Genomic DNA, 19,246 nt, shown 5'->3' with positions numbered 1-19,246 from the left:
TGCTGACCCCTGGATCTACGATGCAAACTACTAATAATTATAAATAGCTTTATTAATATGAAATTAAGTGTTATGAGCTGTACAATGCAATTGTAGTTAATACAAGCAGGCCGGGCCCATGACTTACATCCTAGGAGCCTACACAACACGAAACACTGTTGCTGTATGTAGGTTTTATTTTATTTGTCTTTTATCTTATATTTTGGAAAAGTACATCCAGTTGTTTTTCCGCCCTTTAAATGTTTCCAGGCCAGGCAGAGAGCTCCCTGTTCCCCTTTAAATCGGTTCATGAAGACTAGAACCTTGTGTGACTGCAGTACATTGTTTATTGCTTTGATTTTATGATCAGTGGTCTCGTTAGATAGTAAAATTCATGTTAGATTGCTGTTTTAGGGGTTGTTTTTAAAAGTCTGGAACGTTTTGCATTGCTTCCTACGGGAAAGCGCGCCTTGGTTTTGGAACTCTTTGGTTTAGGAATGGAATTAAGTTTGAGAACCAAGGGACCACTGTAAATGAAGGGGAAGAAATGGAGGCAGTGAGAGATTTCACTTTCTTGGGCGCCATGATCACTGCAGATGGTGGCAGCCGTCATGAAATTAAAAGATGCCTGCTTCTTGGGAGAAAAGTGATGCCAAACCTAGACAGCATCTTTAAAAGCAGAGACATCACCTTGCCAACAAAGGTCCATATAGTTAAAGCTACGGTTTTCCCAGTAGTGATGTATGGAAGTGAGAGCTGGACCATAAAGAAGGCTGATCGCCGAAGAATGGATGCTTTTGGATTCTGGTGCTGGAGGAGACTCTTGAGAGTCCCATGGACTGCAAGAAGATCCAACCTCTCCATTCTGAAGGAAACCAGCCCTGAGTGCTCACGGGAAGGACAGATCCTGAAGCTGAGGCTCCAAGACTTTGGCCACCTCATGAGAAGAGAAGACTCCCTGGAAAAGACCCTGATGTTGGGAAAGATGGAGGGCGCAAGGAGAAGGGGACGGCAGAGGACGAGGTGGTTGGACAGTGTTCTCGAAGCTACCAGCATGAGTTTGACCAAACTGTGGGAGGCAGTGGAAGACAGGAGTGCCTGGCGAGCTCTGGTCCAGGGGGTCATGAAAAGGCGGAAACGACTAAACAACAACAACAATGTTGAATATCCTTTTGCCAGGGGTGGACAGAGCAGGGGAGTTATGCCTAGAATCGTGGAATCACAGAACGGCAGAGTCGGGAGGGACCCCAAGGGACATCTAGACCGACCCCCTGCAAGGCCAAAGCATGCCATTTTGTTACCAAAAAAAATTAAAAATAGGGAGGGAAGAGGAGGAGGAGGCGAGAGAGTTGATGTTTTGCATTATATCACAAGAGGAAGTTGCGAGCAGCATGACATAATAACAGGGGTGGGCGTGGCCTGGGGAGGCGCGTGATTGACAGGAGGTGGGCGGGGCCCCGAGCCCGGGGATTCTCGCCTGCGATTTTTTTTCCACGCTTTGCAAGGAAAGTAGGTTAGCAGATCTCTCCGAGCGCGCTTGGCAAAGGCGAGGGAGAGAAGAGGCGCGCGAGGGAGAGCTGCCGTCCAACGCATATTATTATTATTATTATTTATTCCTAATAATCAGGGTATAGCTGAAACAGAAAGCAGGAGGGAGGGAGGAAGAAGGAGCCTCGGCTCTCCATCTCTCCATTATTTATTTTTTCCTTTCTGCTCCATCCATCCTCCTGCAAAGAGTTTCGCTTCTGCATCCAATCTCCTACATGCGATTTCCAGAAGTGCGCACATAAAGGGATATCGGCCAACATGCGAGGTAAGGGTTATATTTCGTGGTTGTTTTTTTTAAAGGGGGGGAATGGGGAGAGTCTAAATCTCCGCTGGCCCCGATCCGAGCGCTTTTAAACAACCGGAAAACAACAACAACAACCCCAAACTCTGCTTTTACGCAAGCTTGGAAGCGTGCGTAAATCTCCCCGCGCGCGGACGCTGAACAACTGCAGCGTACTCGGAGTAAACCTATTGAAATCGGGGAGGGGAAGATCTGATTTCAGTGGGTCAACTCTTGAGTAGGACTTGGCTGCGTTTGGGTCCATTGAGGGGAGAAGAAGCTGCGCTCCTGCGAGCCGCGCCTCCCCCGAAGTAAATAAAAAAGGGGTTATTGGAGCCACCTGAGTTTTACTCGAGAGTAGACCTGTTGGAATAAATGGGGCAGCGGGAAGGCTTATTGCAACCCCAAAACTGCGACCCTGTGCACGCGCACCTTTAACCTGGGAGTAAGCCCCGTGCCTCTTTGCTTCCGAGTAGACCTGCAGAGGGATGGCACTGTTTACTTGGGAGTAAGTGTGTTTAGAGAAGCTTTGCTCGCTCGTGAACATGCTTAGGCTTTTGCAGTCTGAATGCTGATGCGGTGGGGTTTACTCGGAAGCAAATACTTCTGTGCGCAGGGAAAGGAACGCGTGTAGGATCGCAGCCTTAGTGGGGGGGGGGGTGTCCGGATTGTGTTCCTGATATTTTTCTCCCAACATCAAGCCAACACTGGTTCACTTTGCAGCTGAGCAACTTTACAGTATATGGCGTAAAAACCCAGCAAATAATAATATTTATTATATAATAATATCAATTATTATTATTAGGGCCATCAGGGCAAAATAAACTGTCAGTTGCAGGAAACACAAGAGTTGCATGCGACTCAGAAAACACCCTTTTAAATGAATTTTGAGCCAAGTAAAGTTGCGTCCATTCATTTCAATGGGTCTTCTCTGAGTAGGGTTGGGTCAAAGACAGCCTCATATTATTTCCATTACCCACCTTGATTTATCCCCTGTCTTGGTGGCAAAGAATCTGCGTTGAAGATTCAGGACCTGCAATTATTATTACTAAATCCTGAGCAACTGTTACTTAAGCAATGGACACCGGGAGATATATAATTACGTTGGTGAGCCATACAAGATGACAAACATGATCTAAAATTTGTATACACTATGTAGCGTTCCCAGGTTTTTCCTTTCTTAAAAAATTGACCAGACAGAGAAATTCAGAAACCGAGTTGTTCCACCCCAAAAAAGTGCAAAAAAAATCTCATTTTGAACTTCACGGATTAGATTCCTGCCGCTTCCTTTAAAAGAGAAAAAAAGTTAATTTAAAAACATGTTTTCTTTTGTTATCAAGAGTTGTTTTTTGCGGTAAGGTTTGGTCGTGTTTTGCGGACTCCAAATCTCCCAGGCTGCAATTCTGAATTATGTTTGCTATGGATCAGGTCCCCAACTCCCCAGGAGCCAGCGTGGCTTACTTCTGAGTAAAATGTCTTTGAGACTTCCCTGCAAATCTCTTTGCCTCTCTATTCCCTTGTATAATTTGATGGCTTCCCCCCCTCGCTAGCAAGGTTTTAGTTGGAGAGTTAGATTAGGTGTGGGCCACCCCTTGCTCTGTGGCGAGAATGCACTCTGCACATTCTCAGGGGCACTCTTGCCCTGCCAGAAATCCGGCCTTGACGAAAGGACACAGTTTTTTCCTTTTTAAATATCCGGATTCCCCCAGCACAATATCTTCTGCAAATTGCTTCCCACTGAAAGAGATTGGCCTTAATGTTTTATTTCTGTTAGGTCTTGGTGCCATTTTTTAAAAAATAAAATGTTTCCAGGCTTAACATGGAAGGAAATATATATTTTGTCCTTGAAAAAAAGGGAGGAGTAACAGCCACGAGGAAGAGATTCCAGAGGGGGGAAATAGGTGGGCTGAAATAAGGTAGAATTTTTAGAAAAATAATCACCCAGTAGACAGTTCCGGTTCCATTTGAGAGCTGCCCACCACTAAGTAAAAAGTTCAATTAATCGTTATTTTTCCATAACGTTAATACCAGGCCTTCAGCGAAGGCTGGGCATTCAGTTTGGGCAGCTGCACTATGTTTTTTGTTTGGAGAATGTATTGACTTGTAGGACTGTCCTGCTACGTAAACCTTTTATAGGGAGGGTCTCGGTGAGGAATTAAGTGGCGTGTGTCATTAAGCCCCCCTCTACACTTTTGGCTGGGTCTGCGGACTCTTAAATCTCACGGTTGCGGGTTCGAGATCCGCGCTGGGCCAAAAGATTCCTGCTTTGCGGCGAGTTGGGCTGGATGACCACTGGGGGCCCTACGATTCCAGCACCCTCTTCTAGGATAACCTAGCAAAATACCCAGCGCTGGCCGATGAATCGCGTCTGGTGAGCTTCCTGGTAGACCGAAGGGAAAAATGGGTAGCCAGGGCTATGATAAAGGGTCATAGAAAAAATGGGGCAGCCTAGACCCTACAGCAAAGCCCTTTGGGGGGGGAATGGGCTTCTGTGCCCCACAGTCGGACCCTGGCACCACTCAGTTCAGACGGATCTCTCCATATTTGATGCCACGCATTCATATTCCCTCTTCCCCTCTCCAGATCCAGCCCCTGCCATCTGTTGACCCAATTTATTACAGAGTCATGACCCACAGATTGCCCAATATATAGCATATATATATATATCCCCAAAACCTGATTGACAGGATTCGGGGGGGGGGGACGGGACAAAACATATTAAGGGTGTTACGGGTATCTTGCTGACTCCGTCTCTATCAGACGTGAGTTTCTGTCTGTATTATTTTCTGGGGAAAACAGAGGCCTGGATTTTGCTAATAGGTGCTAAGGCATCCCAGGGTCTGTGCCAGCTTTCAAGTTACCCAGAGGAATGTTCCTGTGTGACCTGCAAGGCTTGCGCATTGCTACACCTGCCCGGTCATGTGCTTCGGCATAATTTGCTACCGGCCGCTGTTGTTGTGTTAACAGTCTTGGAAAAAATAAAGAGGAGCAGTTATTTGGGTCAGCCTTCCCTGCCCGGGTTTTAAATTGGCAGTGTGGGCAGTCAGCTGAGCAAGAGACTTGTGAGACCTGGAGGCTTGCACGCTTGTGTGGCAAAAAATAATAATCTATCTCTCTCTCCTGTTCATCTTTCTCCATCCCTCCTTCCCTCCATCGATCGGGGGGGACTGCGTGGGTTTTACAGTGTGATGGAACAAGGTTTTTGCGACCCCCCCCCCCGTAAAGGCATAACACATTCTTATTACAGAACACTTTGTCATGGACTAGGAAGCCATGTCTGTAGCCTTTTTGGGTGGGTAGAATATGCAGAATTTGTGCATATTGTTCACTAGAATGTCTCTATTTTCACCGGAGAAATGTCGGAAGGTATGGAATTATCTGACCCATGAGCTGTCTGAAGGCAATCCTGTATAGGGCAGTTTTTTTCCATGTTTTATTATGCTTTTATATATGTTGGAAGCCACCCAGAGTAGCATATAAATAGCAAAAAATATCATTATGGAACAGGTCGTCCCTAGTTTCATCGGAGAAATGTCGGAGGGCACGGCGCACGTTTGGCGCAGGCATGGGGAGATTCACCTCAGCCTCCCCAAAGGAAAAACAAATAATAAATGGTGTTTTCAGTCCTACTTTGGTTTTCCTTGGAGCCGCACGGACTCCGCCACGTGTCATGTCGGCCATTTTGCAGCGGCCTCCACCGCCTCTCTTCCCAGCCCTTCCAAAGATGGCCGCAGCGACGCTAACAGGCGGTTGGGGGGGGGTAGGAAGAGAGAATGGCGACTGGAGCATAAAGATGGGAAGAAGAAGCAGCCCCTTTGCGTTCCGGGAAAACATCTCCCTCGCTTCCGTTCGCCGTCCAGCTTAGGGCTTGCCGGTGCGCGGATAACGCATGAAATTCCCCGCACTGGGATTTGCAGAGAGGATTAGCTGTGGCAGAGAGGGGAAACGTGCTCAGCTCTGTCTCATATCCCTGGATCCGAGCGTCCAATTTCCTCCTGGTCTCCGTTCGCGCACCACTGCTACGTCCCCAGCGCCATTTTGGTTCCATGCGCCACTCACCACGTTGGCCAGAACCAGTATGCGCCTCTCCTTTTTCCAGGCGCCATGATAGCTGAGCCCTTTCTGTCGACAGGGAAAAGGCAATGCGCTTCTTTGCAGCGTCCATGCTCACATGCGCACACCTCGGCTTTTCTCTCTGAGCTTGTGGCGTCCGTTTTTCAAAATGCCCCCTTTATTTCTGCAAATATATTAAAAAAATTTGCATTTGGTGTTGAGCATGGGAGCAAGGACGTCAAGGCCAAAAGATGCAAACAGATTGCTTCTGGAGAAGTCTAGTGTCCAGATCAAGGGAAGTCATTTGTTGTTGTTGATTCGTTTAGTGGTGTCCGCCTCTTCGTGACCCCCTGGAGCACGCCAGGCCCTCCTGTCTTCCACTGCCTCCTGCAGTTTGGTCAAACTCATGCTGGTAGCTTCGAGAACACTGTCCCACCATCTCGTCCTCTGTCGTCCCCTTCTCCTTGTGCCCTCCATCTTTCCCAGCATCAGGGTCTTTTCCAGGGAGTCCTCTCTTCTCATGAGGTGGCCAAAGTCTTGGAGCCTCAGCTTCAGGATCTGTCCTTCCAGTGAGCACTCAGGGCTGATTTCCTTCAGAATGGAGAGGCTGGATCTTCTTGCAGTCCATGGGACTCTCAAGAGTCTCCTCCAGCAGCAGAATTCAAAAGCATCCGTTCTCCGGCCATCAGCCTTCTTGATGGTCCAGCTCTCACTTCCATACATCACTACTGGGAAAACCAGAGCTTGAACTATACAGACCTTTGTTGGCAAGGTGATGTCTCTGCTTTTTAAGGTGCTGTCTAGGTTTGTCACTGCTTTTCTCTCAAGAAGCAGGCGTCTTTTAATTTCATAGTCCCTCTCTATTCTGCCCTGGTCAGACCACACCTAGGTTACTGTGTCCAGTTCTGGGCACCACAATTTAAGAAGGAGATTGACAAGCTGGAAGGTGGGCAAAGGAGGACGACTGAGATCGTCAAGGGTCTGGAAACCAAGCCTGATGAGGAACGGTCGAAGGAGCTGGGGATATTTAGCCTGGAAAAGAGGAGATAGGGTTGCCACCTTCAGGGCTGCCACATGGAAGAGGGAGCAAGCTTGTTTTCTCCTGCTCTGGTGGGTAGGACTCAAACTCGTGGCTTCGAGTGACAAGGAGCCCCTTCCAACACAACAATTCTATAAATCTACCTTTTTCCCTGAGGGAGATTGGAACTTTCTTTCCAGGGCCATGAGGGCTGGGGAGCTGGGTTCCGTGGGTCCCAACTCCCAGGAAAATGCTAAGGTTGAATTCAGCCAAAGATGGAAGCCTCTTTGAGGCTCAGGGGGACAAATACGACCCCCCCCCCAAAATAAGCCAACCTTATATCTGGTCTTTGGAGTCTGCCCATCCTGGCCCCCATCGCTGGTCCAGATGTTTTTGCCTGGCTGAGTCCCTGGAGGAGGATAGAGAGGGAGGGAAAGGTCTGCTTAGGAACTTTTACAGGTGTAAAAAGGTAAAGGGACCCCTGACCATTAGGTCCAGTCGTGACCGACTCTGGGGTTGCGGCGCTCATCTCGCTTTACTGGCCGAGGGAGCCGGCGTCCAGCTTCCGGGTCATGTGGCCAGCAGGACTGAGCCGCTTCTGGCGAACCAGAGCAGCGCACGGAAACACCGTTTACCTTTCCCACCAGAGTGGTACCTATTGATCTACTTGCACTGGCGTGCTTTCGAACTGCTAGGTGGGCAGGAGCTGGGACCGAGCAACGGGAGCTCACCCCGTCGTCGCGGGGATTCGAACCGCTGACCTTCTGATCGGCAGGCCCAAGAGGCTCAGTGTTTTAACCCACAGCACCACCCGCATCCCTGATGTAATTTTACAGATGTAAAAATTATCAAATGTTGCCCCTGCTGCCCCTCCCTCGCCTGTGGCCCCCAGGGCGAGGTTGCGATGTGGCTCTCTGCTTAAGGACGCTCCCTGCGCTGCCTTAAGCTGAACATTTCTCAAACGGAGCCTTCAAGCATCTTCGGGCGGCTTTTTGGAAATCTAAGATGCTGACTATTCCCATTTCACAGAAGGGAAAACAGGCACAATGCGCAGGGAAAAAACAACCGCCTCTTGCACAACTTATGCCTGCGCCAAGTGGGGAACCCTCAAGAAGCAGGCAGCCCCCCACCCCAGGGAAAAAAGCCCTCCAGCCCCAAACCAAACCCATAAACCCTTGATTTTTTTAAAAAAAATGTATTATAACTGGAAGGGCAAAGGCAGGTGTTTACAAGGGCCACAGGCACCCAATTGGGGAACCCCAATATTTCGCTGTCAACCCTTTGAAGTGAGAAGTTTTGGAGGCAAAACTTGAGGAGGTTAAGGGGTGATATGATAGCCATGTTCAAATATATAAAAGGATGTCACATAGAGGAGGGAGAAAGGTTGTTTTCTGCTGCTCCAGAGAAGCGGACACGGAGCAATGGATGCAAACTACAAGAAAGAAGATTCCACCTAAACATTAGGAAGAACTTCCTGACAGTAAGAGCTGTTTGACAGTGGAATTTGCTGCCAAGGAGTGTGGTGGAGTCTCCTACTTTGGAGGTCTTTAAGCAGAGGCTTGACAACCATATGTCAGGAGTGCTCTGATGGGGTTTCCTGCTTGGCAGGGGGTTGGACTCGATGGCCCTTGGGGTCTCTTCCAACTCTAGGATTCTATGAAAAGGTCTCAGGTGCATTATTTTCCTGTATTTTATTTTATTTTTGAACCCTTGTTTGGATTTCTGGTTTCCCCTTTGTCATTTTTTGCAACTCGGCACTGATTACAGTGGGAACTTGGTGCCCGAACGGTTCGGCTCCCTCAACGCCGCAAACCCGGAAGTGAGTGCTCCGGTTTGAGAACGTTTTTCGGAAGCCGGACGTCTGGCGTGGCTTCTGATTGGCTGCAGGAAGCTCCTGTGGCCCAGTCAGAAGCTGCACCTCGGTTTCTGAATGGTTCCAGGCAGGCATAGGCAAACTCAGCCCTCCAGATGTTTTCAGACTACAACTCCCATCATCCCTAGCTAACAGGACCAGTGGTCAGGGATGGTGGGAGTTGTAGTCCCAAAAAGATCTGGAGGACCGGAGTTTGCCTATGCCTGGTTCCACGAGTCAAATGGACTCCCGGAACGGATTAAGTTCGAGAAGCAAGGCTCCACTGTACTAGCTATTCTACGTCAATTGTTTTAATACTTTTGTCGGAAGCTGCCCAGAGTGGCCCGATGTTGTTGTTTTGTCATTTAGTGGTGTCCGCCTCTTCATGACCCCCTGGACCAGAGCACGCCAGGCCCTCCTGTCTTCCACTGCCTCCCACAGTTTGGTCAAACTCATGCTGGCAGCTTCGAGAACACTGTCCCACCATCTCATCCTCTGTCGTCCCCTTCTCCTTGTGCCCTCCATCTTTCCCAACATCAGGGTCTTTTCCAGGGAGTCTTCTCTTCTCCTGAGGTGGCCAAAGTCTTGGAGCCTCAGCTTCAGGATCGGTCCTTCCAGTGAGCACTCAGGGCTGATTTCCTTCCGAATGGAGAGGTTGGATTTTCTTGCAGTCCATGGGACTCTCAAGAGTCTCCTCCAGCACCAGAATTCAAAAGCATCCATTCTTCGGCGATCAGCCTTTGGCATATAAGTAATTACATCATCATCATCATCTTTATTATTACTGCATCTCCACGTAGACCTGGGGAAAAAACCCTGCCTGAAACTCCTAAGGGATGCTGCCTGCCAGTGTTGACAATCAGGAGTGCCAACTTGGCCCTGAGACCGTGTCTGTATTGCCCTGGCACCCAATTTTGTGGGCGCCCAGCCCCTCCGTGGGGAATTTTGTGGGTGCTCGGGTTATAGCTGTCAACGTTTCCCTTTTCTTTAAGGGAAATTCCCTTATTCCGAATAGGATTCCTTGTAAGAAAAGGGGAAAGTTGACAGCTATGGCTCTGGCACACCGGGCCCCAAGGAGTCAACACTGGGCTGAGAGCCTCAGTCCTGGTCTAATCCTTTATTTTTCCGCCCTGGGATTATAAAGTGGGCTTCCAGGAATACGATGGAGACTGGTCTGGTCTGTTCCTCCTCTGGAAAAAGTGCCGGGTTTCTGTTTTTGCCCGCCGTCTCCGTTTTTGCGGTGCAGGAAAAATTCCAGTCGGAAACCCAAACTTCTGGTGCAAATGTCTTTGCTGCCTCTCTCGCCCTGAACACCAGAAACCATCTGCTTCCGTTCCTTCCTTGCTTTTGCATGGACCTGCGATTCTCTAAATCGACTTCGCTCGAGGCCTCGGTTCTCTGCAGAGGGAAGCGTGGCAGAAGTATTCTTATTAAGAGCTGCTCCAGTGACCTAGATCTGTCATTGCAGCGGGGCATGCGTGTTTACGCACGAGGGGTGTGTGTGTAGCGGCGAGGGGGGCAGAGGGGGGAATCGGAAACCCGGAAAAAGAAAATCTGGAGAGAGCGAGAGTCAGGAAAGGCAGAGCTTGCAAGTCTCTTAAACAGCAGAGTTTTTCCAAAAAATAAAGTTTCCTCCCTGTGATATGCATCATCTCTCGTCGCCCCAAACCACTGCCAGATTTACATAGAAGCTAAACAAGCTATAGTTTAGGGCCCAGAAGGGGAAGAAATGGAGGAAGTGAGAGATTTTACCTCCTTGGGCTCCATGATCACGGCAGATGGTGACAGCAGTCACGAAATTAAAAGACGCCTGCTTCTTGGGAGAAAAGCAATGACAAACCTAGACAGCATCTTAAAAAGCAGAGACATCACCTCGCCAACAAAGGTCCGTATAGTTCAAGCTCTGGTTTTCCCAGTAGTGATGTATGCAAGTGAGAGTTGGACCATAAAAAAGGCTGATGGCCGAAGAATGGATGCTTTTGAATTCTGGTGCTGGAGGAGACTCTTGAGAGTCCCATGGACTGCGAGAAGATCCAACCTCTCCATTCGGAAGGAAATCAGCCCTGAGTGCTCACTGGAAGGACAGATCCTGAAGCTGAGGCTCCAAGACTTTGGCCACCTCAGGAGAAGAGAAGACTCCCTGGAAAAGACCCTGATGTTGGGGAAGATGGAGGGCACAAGAAGAAGGGGACGACGGAGGACGAGATGGTGGGACAGTGTTCTCGAAGCTACCAGCATGAGTTTAACCAAACTGCAGGAGGAGACAGTGGAAGACAGGAGGGCCTGGCGTGCTCTGGTCCAGGGGGTCACGAAGAGGCGGACACCACTAAACGACTAAACAACTACACAACAACAACAAACAAGCTATAGTTTAGGGCCCCACTCCCTAAAATATCCTTGGTTTGCTCCTTTCTCTATATAGGGTGCCTACATTCTGCTATTTATAATTATTAGTAGCTTCATATATATACACCTATTATTATTTCATGTTATAGCAAGTTTCTAGAGACTAGATTATGAGTCTTTGTAAACTGTGTTTCTAAAGGAACTTTTGTTATTGCCAAATGCCAAGGTGTTTGCATTATTCTGTTTGTCATGAGTGAAAAAATCATTTTAAGTTGGAGCTTAAGAATTATTTCACTGTGAATATACTTCTTCTTAATTGTATTTCACTGTTAATATACTTCTTCTTAATTGTATTTCACTTCAGCAATTACCTTGATAAAATACATGTTTTGAATACTGAACTGGATGGACAGTGGCCTTCCTAAATACAGTGGTGCCTTGGTTCTCAAACTCAATCCGTTCTGGAAGTCCGTTCCAAAACCAAAGCGTTCCAAAACCAAGGCGCGCTTTCCCATAGAAAGGCATGCAAAACGGATTTGTATGTTCCAGGCTTTTAAAAACAACCCCTAAAACAGCAATTGAACATGGATTTTACCATCTAACGAGACCCTAGACCCATAAAATGAAAGCAATTAACAATGTACTGCAGTCACACAATCGATCCGTCAGTAGCTGGACTGGATTCCACGCAGTCACGAAAACAGAAAAAGAACTGCAAAAACGCAAAATAAATAGCAAAAACAGACAGACCTCAGTGTAACACTCAAAACGGAGCATGTTCCGCTTCCAAAAAAAGTTCGCAAACTGCAACGCTTACTTCTGGGTTTGCAGCGTTTGAGAACCAAGATGCCGCTGTAACGTAATCTTTCGCTCACGGTCATCAATAGCTGGTGGAGTTTTGGGTTTGGGGAGGGTTTTTCCCGAGGCAGCGTGGCGTAGTGGCTAGAGCGCTCGACGACGCTTCTTTCTCTGGGCCCAGCCTATCTGATAAAGTTGTTGTGAAAACGACACAGAGCAGCTTAGGGAAGCGGGGCGCTCTGCGCCATCGCCCCCAGTTCCTTGGAGGAAGAAGAGCGAGAGAATCGATTTGCAAGGGAATCCGAACGGGCGAGGCTTTCTGCAGATCCTGCGCAGGAGCCGGGAATTCTGCAACTTGCACAAATCATGCAAATTCTTACGCAAGGGCAGCCGAAACAATCTCTTGGATGGGGCAACTGTGATATGAGGAAAGCTTGCACCATTGGGAAGTTTATTAAATGAGGCCTGGCAGGGAGAAAGGTTTTTCTCCTCATCTCATAACCCCAAGAAATCTTGGATGTCCGTGCTGGAAAATTCCGGGCGGATAAAAGGAAGGACTCGTCCATCCTTGAGCTGTGGAACTCCCTGCTACTTGAGGCCACCAAACTAGGCGGCTTTCGCAGAGAACTGGGTGAAGGGAAGGGAACCAGGGGTCATCTAGTCCAACCCCACTGCAGTGCAGGGATCTTTTGCCCAACGAAGGGGTCAGACCCACGACCTTGAGATGGAGAATCTCGTTTTTCTACTGACGGAGCTATCTCCGAGGTCTGTGGAGGAGAAGGCTGTTAACAGCTTCTGGGCTGATCCATGAGGCTCTTATCTTATTCCGCGATACGATGTCAATATGTTGGGGACACTCGATGCTTTGCCGCCCGACACATCGCGGCTTTGGGAATCTCCGCTTTCATCTTCAAAACCAAGTTTCTAGTCCCTATGGGGTTGCGCCGCATTGCATCCCAGAAGAGTAGGTAGGGAAGAGAAGAGAAGGAGGCTCTCAGGCTGTCCGACTTTGCGGCCTTCACGTTTGGCAGAAACAGGACATTTACGACACTTGAGGTCTAGAAACAGGATTCAAAAGGAAAGTTAAATCGTGTCATTCCCAGTCTGAACGAAGGCACACTTTTCAGGAAGAGAAAAGGGGCGAGAGAAGCAATGAGGCTTTCGGGATTTCTGTACGCGGGTGGGATTTCCTAGGTGCAGTAATTCGGTTTATTCCTGCAGCAGGCGCAGGTGTGATCCTGTGGGATTACGGCCCCCAACGTCCCTCCCATCTCTCAAAGCAGCCCTTCTCTGCCTCTACCCCTTTCCCCCGCTTCCTCCTCCTTATATAACAGATCTTAAGTCCACGCCTTTGGGCCCAGGTTCAGACAGTTCTGTCTTCTCCTCCCTTCCATTTCCTCATCCCCATCCTCCTTCTGCTGAAACTCCTAACCCTGGTTCGTTTCTCCCAACCCCGGTTTGTCTCTCTCCTAACCCCAGTTTGTCTCTCCTCTAACCCCGGTTCGTCTCTCCTAACCCTGGTTGTCTCTCCTAACCCCAGTTCGTCTCTCTCTTAACTCCAGTTTGTCTCTCCCCTAACCCCGGTTTGTCTGTTTCTTAACCCCAGTTTGTCTCTCCCCTAACCCCAGTTCATCTCTCTCCTAACCCCAGTTTGTCTCTCCCCTAACCCTGATTCGTCTCTCTCCTAACCCCAGTTTATCTCTCCCCGAACCCCGGTTTGTCTCTCTCCTAGCCCCAGTTCGTCTCTCCCCTAACCCTGGTCCGTCTCTCCCCCAACCCCGGTTCATCTCTCTCCTAACCCCAGTTCATCTCTCTCCCAACCCCGGTTCATCTCTCTCCTAACCCCAGTTCATCTCTCCCATAACCCTGGTTCATCTCTCCCCTAACCCCAGTTCATCTCTCTCCTAACCCCGATTTGTCTCTCCTCTAACCCCGGTCCATCTCCCCTAACCCCAGTTCATCTCTCTCCTAACCCTGGTTTGTCTCTCCTCTAACCCCAGTCCGTCTCTCTCCTAACCCCAGTTCGACTCTCTCTTAACCCCAGTTCATCTCTCCCCTAACCCTGGCTCGTCTCTCTCTTAACCCTGGTTCATCTCTCCCCTAACCCCGGTTCGTCTCGAACCTCAGCCTGTGCGTCTTGCTTCTCCGCCCCTAACCTCAGCCAACCCTAGCATTCTGCGATTCCTTTGGAGGAATCTGTTTTGCCTGATCTAGCTCACCTTGGGCCCACAAGCACCGCTTTGGTGGTACCCGCCGGAAGGGAGCGTGGCCCTTTGTGGGTGGGGCTTTGCTGTGGCGTGGGTGTGGCTATAGAGAAGCGCCGTCATCCTCAAGAACCAACAGGGCTCTAAGTCGTTCTTCCACCCTGGCTGGGGCGCCGCTCCTCCTCCCTCCTCCTCGGCCCGCCCCTTGACTCTCGCCTTCTCGGATCCCCGCTGGTTTCCCCCTTCGGGGGAGTAAGCAGGGGTCTGGATCCTAATTGGAGCTTCCTGGTGTTGCCCTCATTCCGCGGAATCGACCGCATCCTCTGCAAAGCATCGTGGGCCGGCGACCTCCTTTGCCCCCGAGATTTCAGCCGGTTAATTAACCACGGCGCCCCATGCGGAAACGGAAAGGACGTTGTGTCTCTTTCCTGGGTTCCCGGCGCTTCCCGAAGTTTAATGAAGTCGAGAGGGGGGTAACTCCTGGGGGGCCGGTCATATGAGATCTTCCTGTCCTCATTCCCCTTCTGCTGTCTCTCTCTCTCCCCCCCACCCCACATCTGGACCAATCAATGGGTCCCGTTGCGCCCGGCACCGAGATCTGCGCTGAAACCTCCAGAGGAGTTCCCCTGCTGTGTCTCTGCATGAGTTGCTGTTCTGCACATCTCTCTCTCTCTTTCTCTTCCTCTCCCACTTGCAATCAGCTTCCGGTTGTTTGGTTGCCTGGGCGGTGTGGCAAAAGCCAACGTTATCTTTATTTTTATCTTATTTATTATTATTACTTTGTCAAAATAAAAAACAAAGTAGCAACAACAACGAATTATGTTGCATGCTATTTATACAACTGAAATACAGATAATGTTGGGGGACGTGTTTTACTTAGCTAAGCTAACTTTTTCCCTTTCGAAACCTTCCTTGTGTATTCCGCTAAATATCATTTATTTTATGCAAAAAGGGGAGGGGGGAAGTCAGTGTTCCATGTAACCTCGCTTCTCGCAGTGAGGGAACTGCCAGAAGGCCTTCGGGAGATGGACCTCAGTGTCCGGGCAGAACGATGGGGGTGGAGACGCTCCTTCAGGTATACAGGACTGAGGCCGTTTAGGGCTTTAAAGGTCAGCACCAGCACTTTGAATTGTGCTCAGAAACGTCCTGGGAGCCAATGCAGATCTCTCAGGACCAGTGTTATGTGGTCTCCATTCCCAGTCCCCAGTCTAGCTGCCACATTCTGGATTAGTTGCAGTTTCCGGGTCACCTTCAAAGGCAGCCCCACGGAGAGCGCATGGCAGTAGTCCAAGCGGGAGATAACTAGAGCATGCACCACTCTGGCCAGACAGTCTGTGGGCAGGGAGGGTCTCATCCTGCGTACCAGATGGAGCTGCCCTGGACACAGAATGGACCTGTGCCTCCATGGACAGCTGTGAGTCCAGAATGACTCCCAGGCTGCACACCTGGTCCTTTGGGGGCACAGTCACCCCATTCAGGACCAGGGAGTCCGCCACACCTGCCCGCCCCCTGTCCCCCCAAAACAGTCCTTCTGTCTTGTCAGGATTCAACCTCAATCTGTTAGCCGCCATCCATCCTCCAACCACCTCCAGACACTCACACAGGACCTTCACCGCCTTCACTGGTTCTGATTTAAAAGAGAGGTAGAGCTGGGTGTCATCGGCATACTGATGAACAACCAGCCCAAACCTTCCTGAAGGAAGTCAACGGGAAGGAAAGGAGAACTGAAATATTGCATTGTTCATTATAGGTGCGTTGCGATTCGGCGCTTCTGCGCATGCGAGACTGCCAAAACCCGGAAGTAACCCGTTCCAGTACTTCCGGGTTTCGGTGCATCTGTAACCTGAAAAAACGCAACCTGTCTGTAACCCGAGGTGTGACTGGATGTATTTTATCAAAGCAAAGGTTGAACTGAAATACAATTAAGAAGTATATTAATAGGGAGTGGGTGACGCTGTGGGTTAAACCACAGAGCCAAGGACTTGCCGATCAGAAGGTCAGTGGTTCAAATCCCCTTGAAGGGGTGAGCTCCCGTTGCTCGGTCCCTGCTGCTGCCAACCTAGCAGTTTGAAAGCACGTCAAAGTGCAAGTAGATAAATAGGTACCACTCTGGCAGGAAGGTAAACGGCGTTTCCGTGCACTGCTCTGGTTCGCCAGAAGCGGCTTAGTCCTGCTGGCCACATGACCCGGAAGCTGTACGCCGGCTCCCTCGGCCAATAAAGTGAGACGAGCGCTGCAGCCCAAGAGTCGGCCACGACCGGACCTAACGGTCAGGAGTCCCTTTACCTATATTAATAGTGAATTGGTGGGGCCAAGAGAGTGAGGAGCTAAGCTATGGCTTGTTTAGCTTATACGTAAATCCGGCACACCCAAAAAGGTTTGTTGGCAGCAGGCAGTGCCCTCAGCCGGCTGCGGCGGACGAACCGCATTCCTCCGGAGTTGGCACAGGCAGTCAAGGGCGTGCTAGGCAACTTGCCCGCCAACTCATCCTCCCTGCTCTCACTTTGCCTCATCCTCCTCTCTCCTCCCCACCCGCCAGCAGAAAACAAAACCTGCCCCGATCCTTAGCCCTGGCTGTAAACAAAAGAGGGTGGAGATATTACGAGACGCCAGCCTCTTGGCCATGAGTAGGCATAATTCGAACACAGGACTTGGCTTATAGCATGGGTAGGGAAACTAAGGCCCGGGGGGCCGGATCCAGCCCAGTCTCAATCCGGCCGGCGGACGGTCAGGGAATCAGCGTGTTTTTACGTGAATGTGTCCTTCAAGGGATGAACCGCAGCTCACCAGGGTTGAAGGAGTGGGTGCTTTAGTTGAGTTTCCTGCGTTGCAGCGGATTGGGCTAGATGACTGCCAGGGTCCCTTCCGACTATCGCATTTTATTTTATTTTTTTGTTTTTTTTTAATAAATATTTTATTAAGTTTTCACAATAAAAAAACATACAAAGACAAAGAAAATACAAAATCACAAAAAACAATACAATGCAAAAATACAAACATTAAACACATCAAAAGAAAAAGAAAAAAGAGATAAAAACACATATAGTAGCAAAAAACAAAAATTCCCTCTTTCTTAATTTCTCATCTTCAATTAACTTATTTTCCCGACTTCCTCACGACTCCCATTCTTGTACCCCTTTTTAAAAATTAATTCAGCAAATTCATGTCCAATTAATTTATCTGTTATTAATCCAATCTTACATTTTACTTTGTTGCTAAAGCCCCTGCGATTCATTTCAGTGTCCTCAACATTCAAAGATTTTACAGTATTTCTGCAAATAAATTTTAAATTTCTTCCAATCTTCCTCCACCGACTCCTCTCCCTGGCAGACTATCCCATTTTATGATTCCTCCTCCACCTCCTTCTTGGAAATTTAAAGTTCTGGATAGTGGGGGGAACAAGGTGTGCATGCTCATGAATGGGCACCGATGGAGGCAGAATACTGCATCACTTCTCATTATTATTATTATTATTATTATTATTATTATTATTATTATTAACCCACGTATCTCCAAGATCCACTGCTTTTTTACGGTCACTGTTGCCCCCGGACAGGCATAGGCAAACTCAGCCCTCCAGCTCTTTTGGGACTACAACTCCCATCATCCCTGACCGCTGGTCCTGTTAGCTAGTGATGATGGGAGTTGTAGTCCCAAAACATCTGGAGGGCCAAGTTTGCCTATGCCTGACCTAGGAAGAGAATCGCTTCCGAATTCTCCTTGGCACCCCACCATTGAGCTGCTTTTGGTGGGGTAGACTGTTCCTGGATGTGGACGCTCCGGGCAGAAATAGCAATGAATGGACACGGCTAAATCAGGCCTACTCCTGAGTAATAGGACGCAGTTAGGTGCCACCCCCAACAGCGTCTGTGCGTCTTGGCAAGAATCCCAGCCTGCTTTGTGCTGCCCTTTTTGTTCCTTCTTCCCCGAGGTAGACTGCGGCTTGAGAAGGAGGCTCCGTTTTACCTTTGCTTAACCCTCCTCGTTTCCCGTGCGTCTTTTTAAGAATAATATTCTTAATTTCTCTGAAGCTTGGAGCAGCCTTTTGACCTCTCTGGGATGCTTTTCCGCACGCTGAAATGTTAAGATTTGCAAGATGATGTACAGATGGTACACTACTGTAGTGCAGTTAGGGGAAATGGACAAAACTAGTTCAAATATATGTTGGAAGTGTAAGGAAAAGGAGGGGACATTTTATTATATGTGGTGGGATTGTACATATGTGTGGGGTTGTTGTTGTTTAGTTGTGTCCGCCTCTTTGTGACCCCCTGGACCAGAGCACGCCAGGCCCTCCTGTCTTCCACTGCCTCCCGCAGTTTGGTCAAACTCATGCTGGTAGCTTCGAGAACACTGTCCCACCATCTCGTCCTCCGTCGTCCCCTTCTCCTTGCGCCCTCCATCTTTCCCAACATCAGGGTCTTTTCCAGGGAGTCTTCTCTTCTCCTGAGGTGGCCAAAGTCTTGGAGCCTCAGCTTCAGGATCTGTCCTTCCAGTGAGCACTCAGGGCTGATTTCCTCCAGAATGGAGAGGTTGGATCTCCTTGCAGTCCATGGGACTCTCAAGAGTCTTCTCCAGCACCAGAATTCAAAAGCATCAATTCTTCCGCGATGGTCTTCTTGATGGTCCAGCTCTCACTTCCATACATCACTACTGGGCGGGGAGGGAGGAAAAATGGGGGGGGGGAATAAGGATGATATGTTTCTGGATAATACGTTTTGTTTTAATTTTGAATAAAAAAAAGAAGATTTGCAAGCTGCTCCTCCTCTCCCCACTGTTTCGGGAGGAGTCATAAAGACAGCTGACTGATGCATGCCTGTTACACAACTGCTTTCTTCAATTTTATTTTATTTTTTTGCAGAGGAAAGTATGTCAGTAGGACAGGGTGACTTGGTGCGTGCTTTGGCGCGGGCCTGATGGATGGGTTCGGCGGCCAATGGCCACGGGCCGTGAGTCAACGATCCGGAGGCCAGGAGCCAATGGTTGAGTCTGGTTTGGGCAGCCCCGCCTTCCCTCCTCGGATCCTGGCCACATGTCTGGGATATGTTTAGCAGATGGCGGTTATATAACCTTGGGGAAGTTGCAGGCCTTTGGTAACAGCAAGAACAACAGAGGCTTTGGGGCTGTGTTGGGAAACCGAGCGGTTGTGTGTGTCTTTTCTTTCCTTAAAT

General features: G+C 49.1%; 1 protein-coding gene across 2 annotated transcripts in view; it reads left to right on the top strand.

The window, feature by feature from the left end:
* The first annotated feature begins 1,488 nt into the window (after positions 1-1,488).
* LOC308577562 (nuclear receptor ROR-beta-like) overlaps positions 1,489-19,246 on the top strand; it is a 34,576-nt gene continuing 16,818 nt past the window's right edge. For both annotated transcript variants that reach the window (XM_081177876.1, XM_081177875.1), the window contains exon 1: positions 1,489-1,792. In XM_081177876.1, coding sequence (XP_081034002.1) covers positions 1,786-1,792 — 7 coding nt within the window. In that variant the 5' untranslated portion in view covers positions 1,489-1,785. The remainder of the gene's footprint in view (positions 1,793-19,246) is intronic.

The sequence above is a fragment of the Podarcis bocagei genome (genome assembly GCF_964188305.1).
Source record: "Podarcis bocagei genome assembly, chromosome: 18".
Classification (NCBI taxonomy): Eukaryota; Metazoa; Chordata; class Lepidosauria; order Squamata; family Lacertidae; genus Podarcis; species Podarcis bocagei.
Note: the sequence above shows the minus strand (reverse complement) of the source record. Positions and strands in the feature narration are given on the sequence as shown.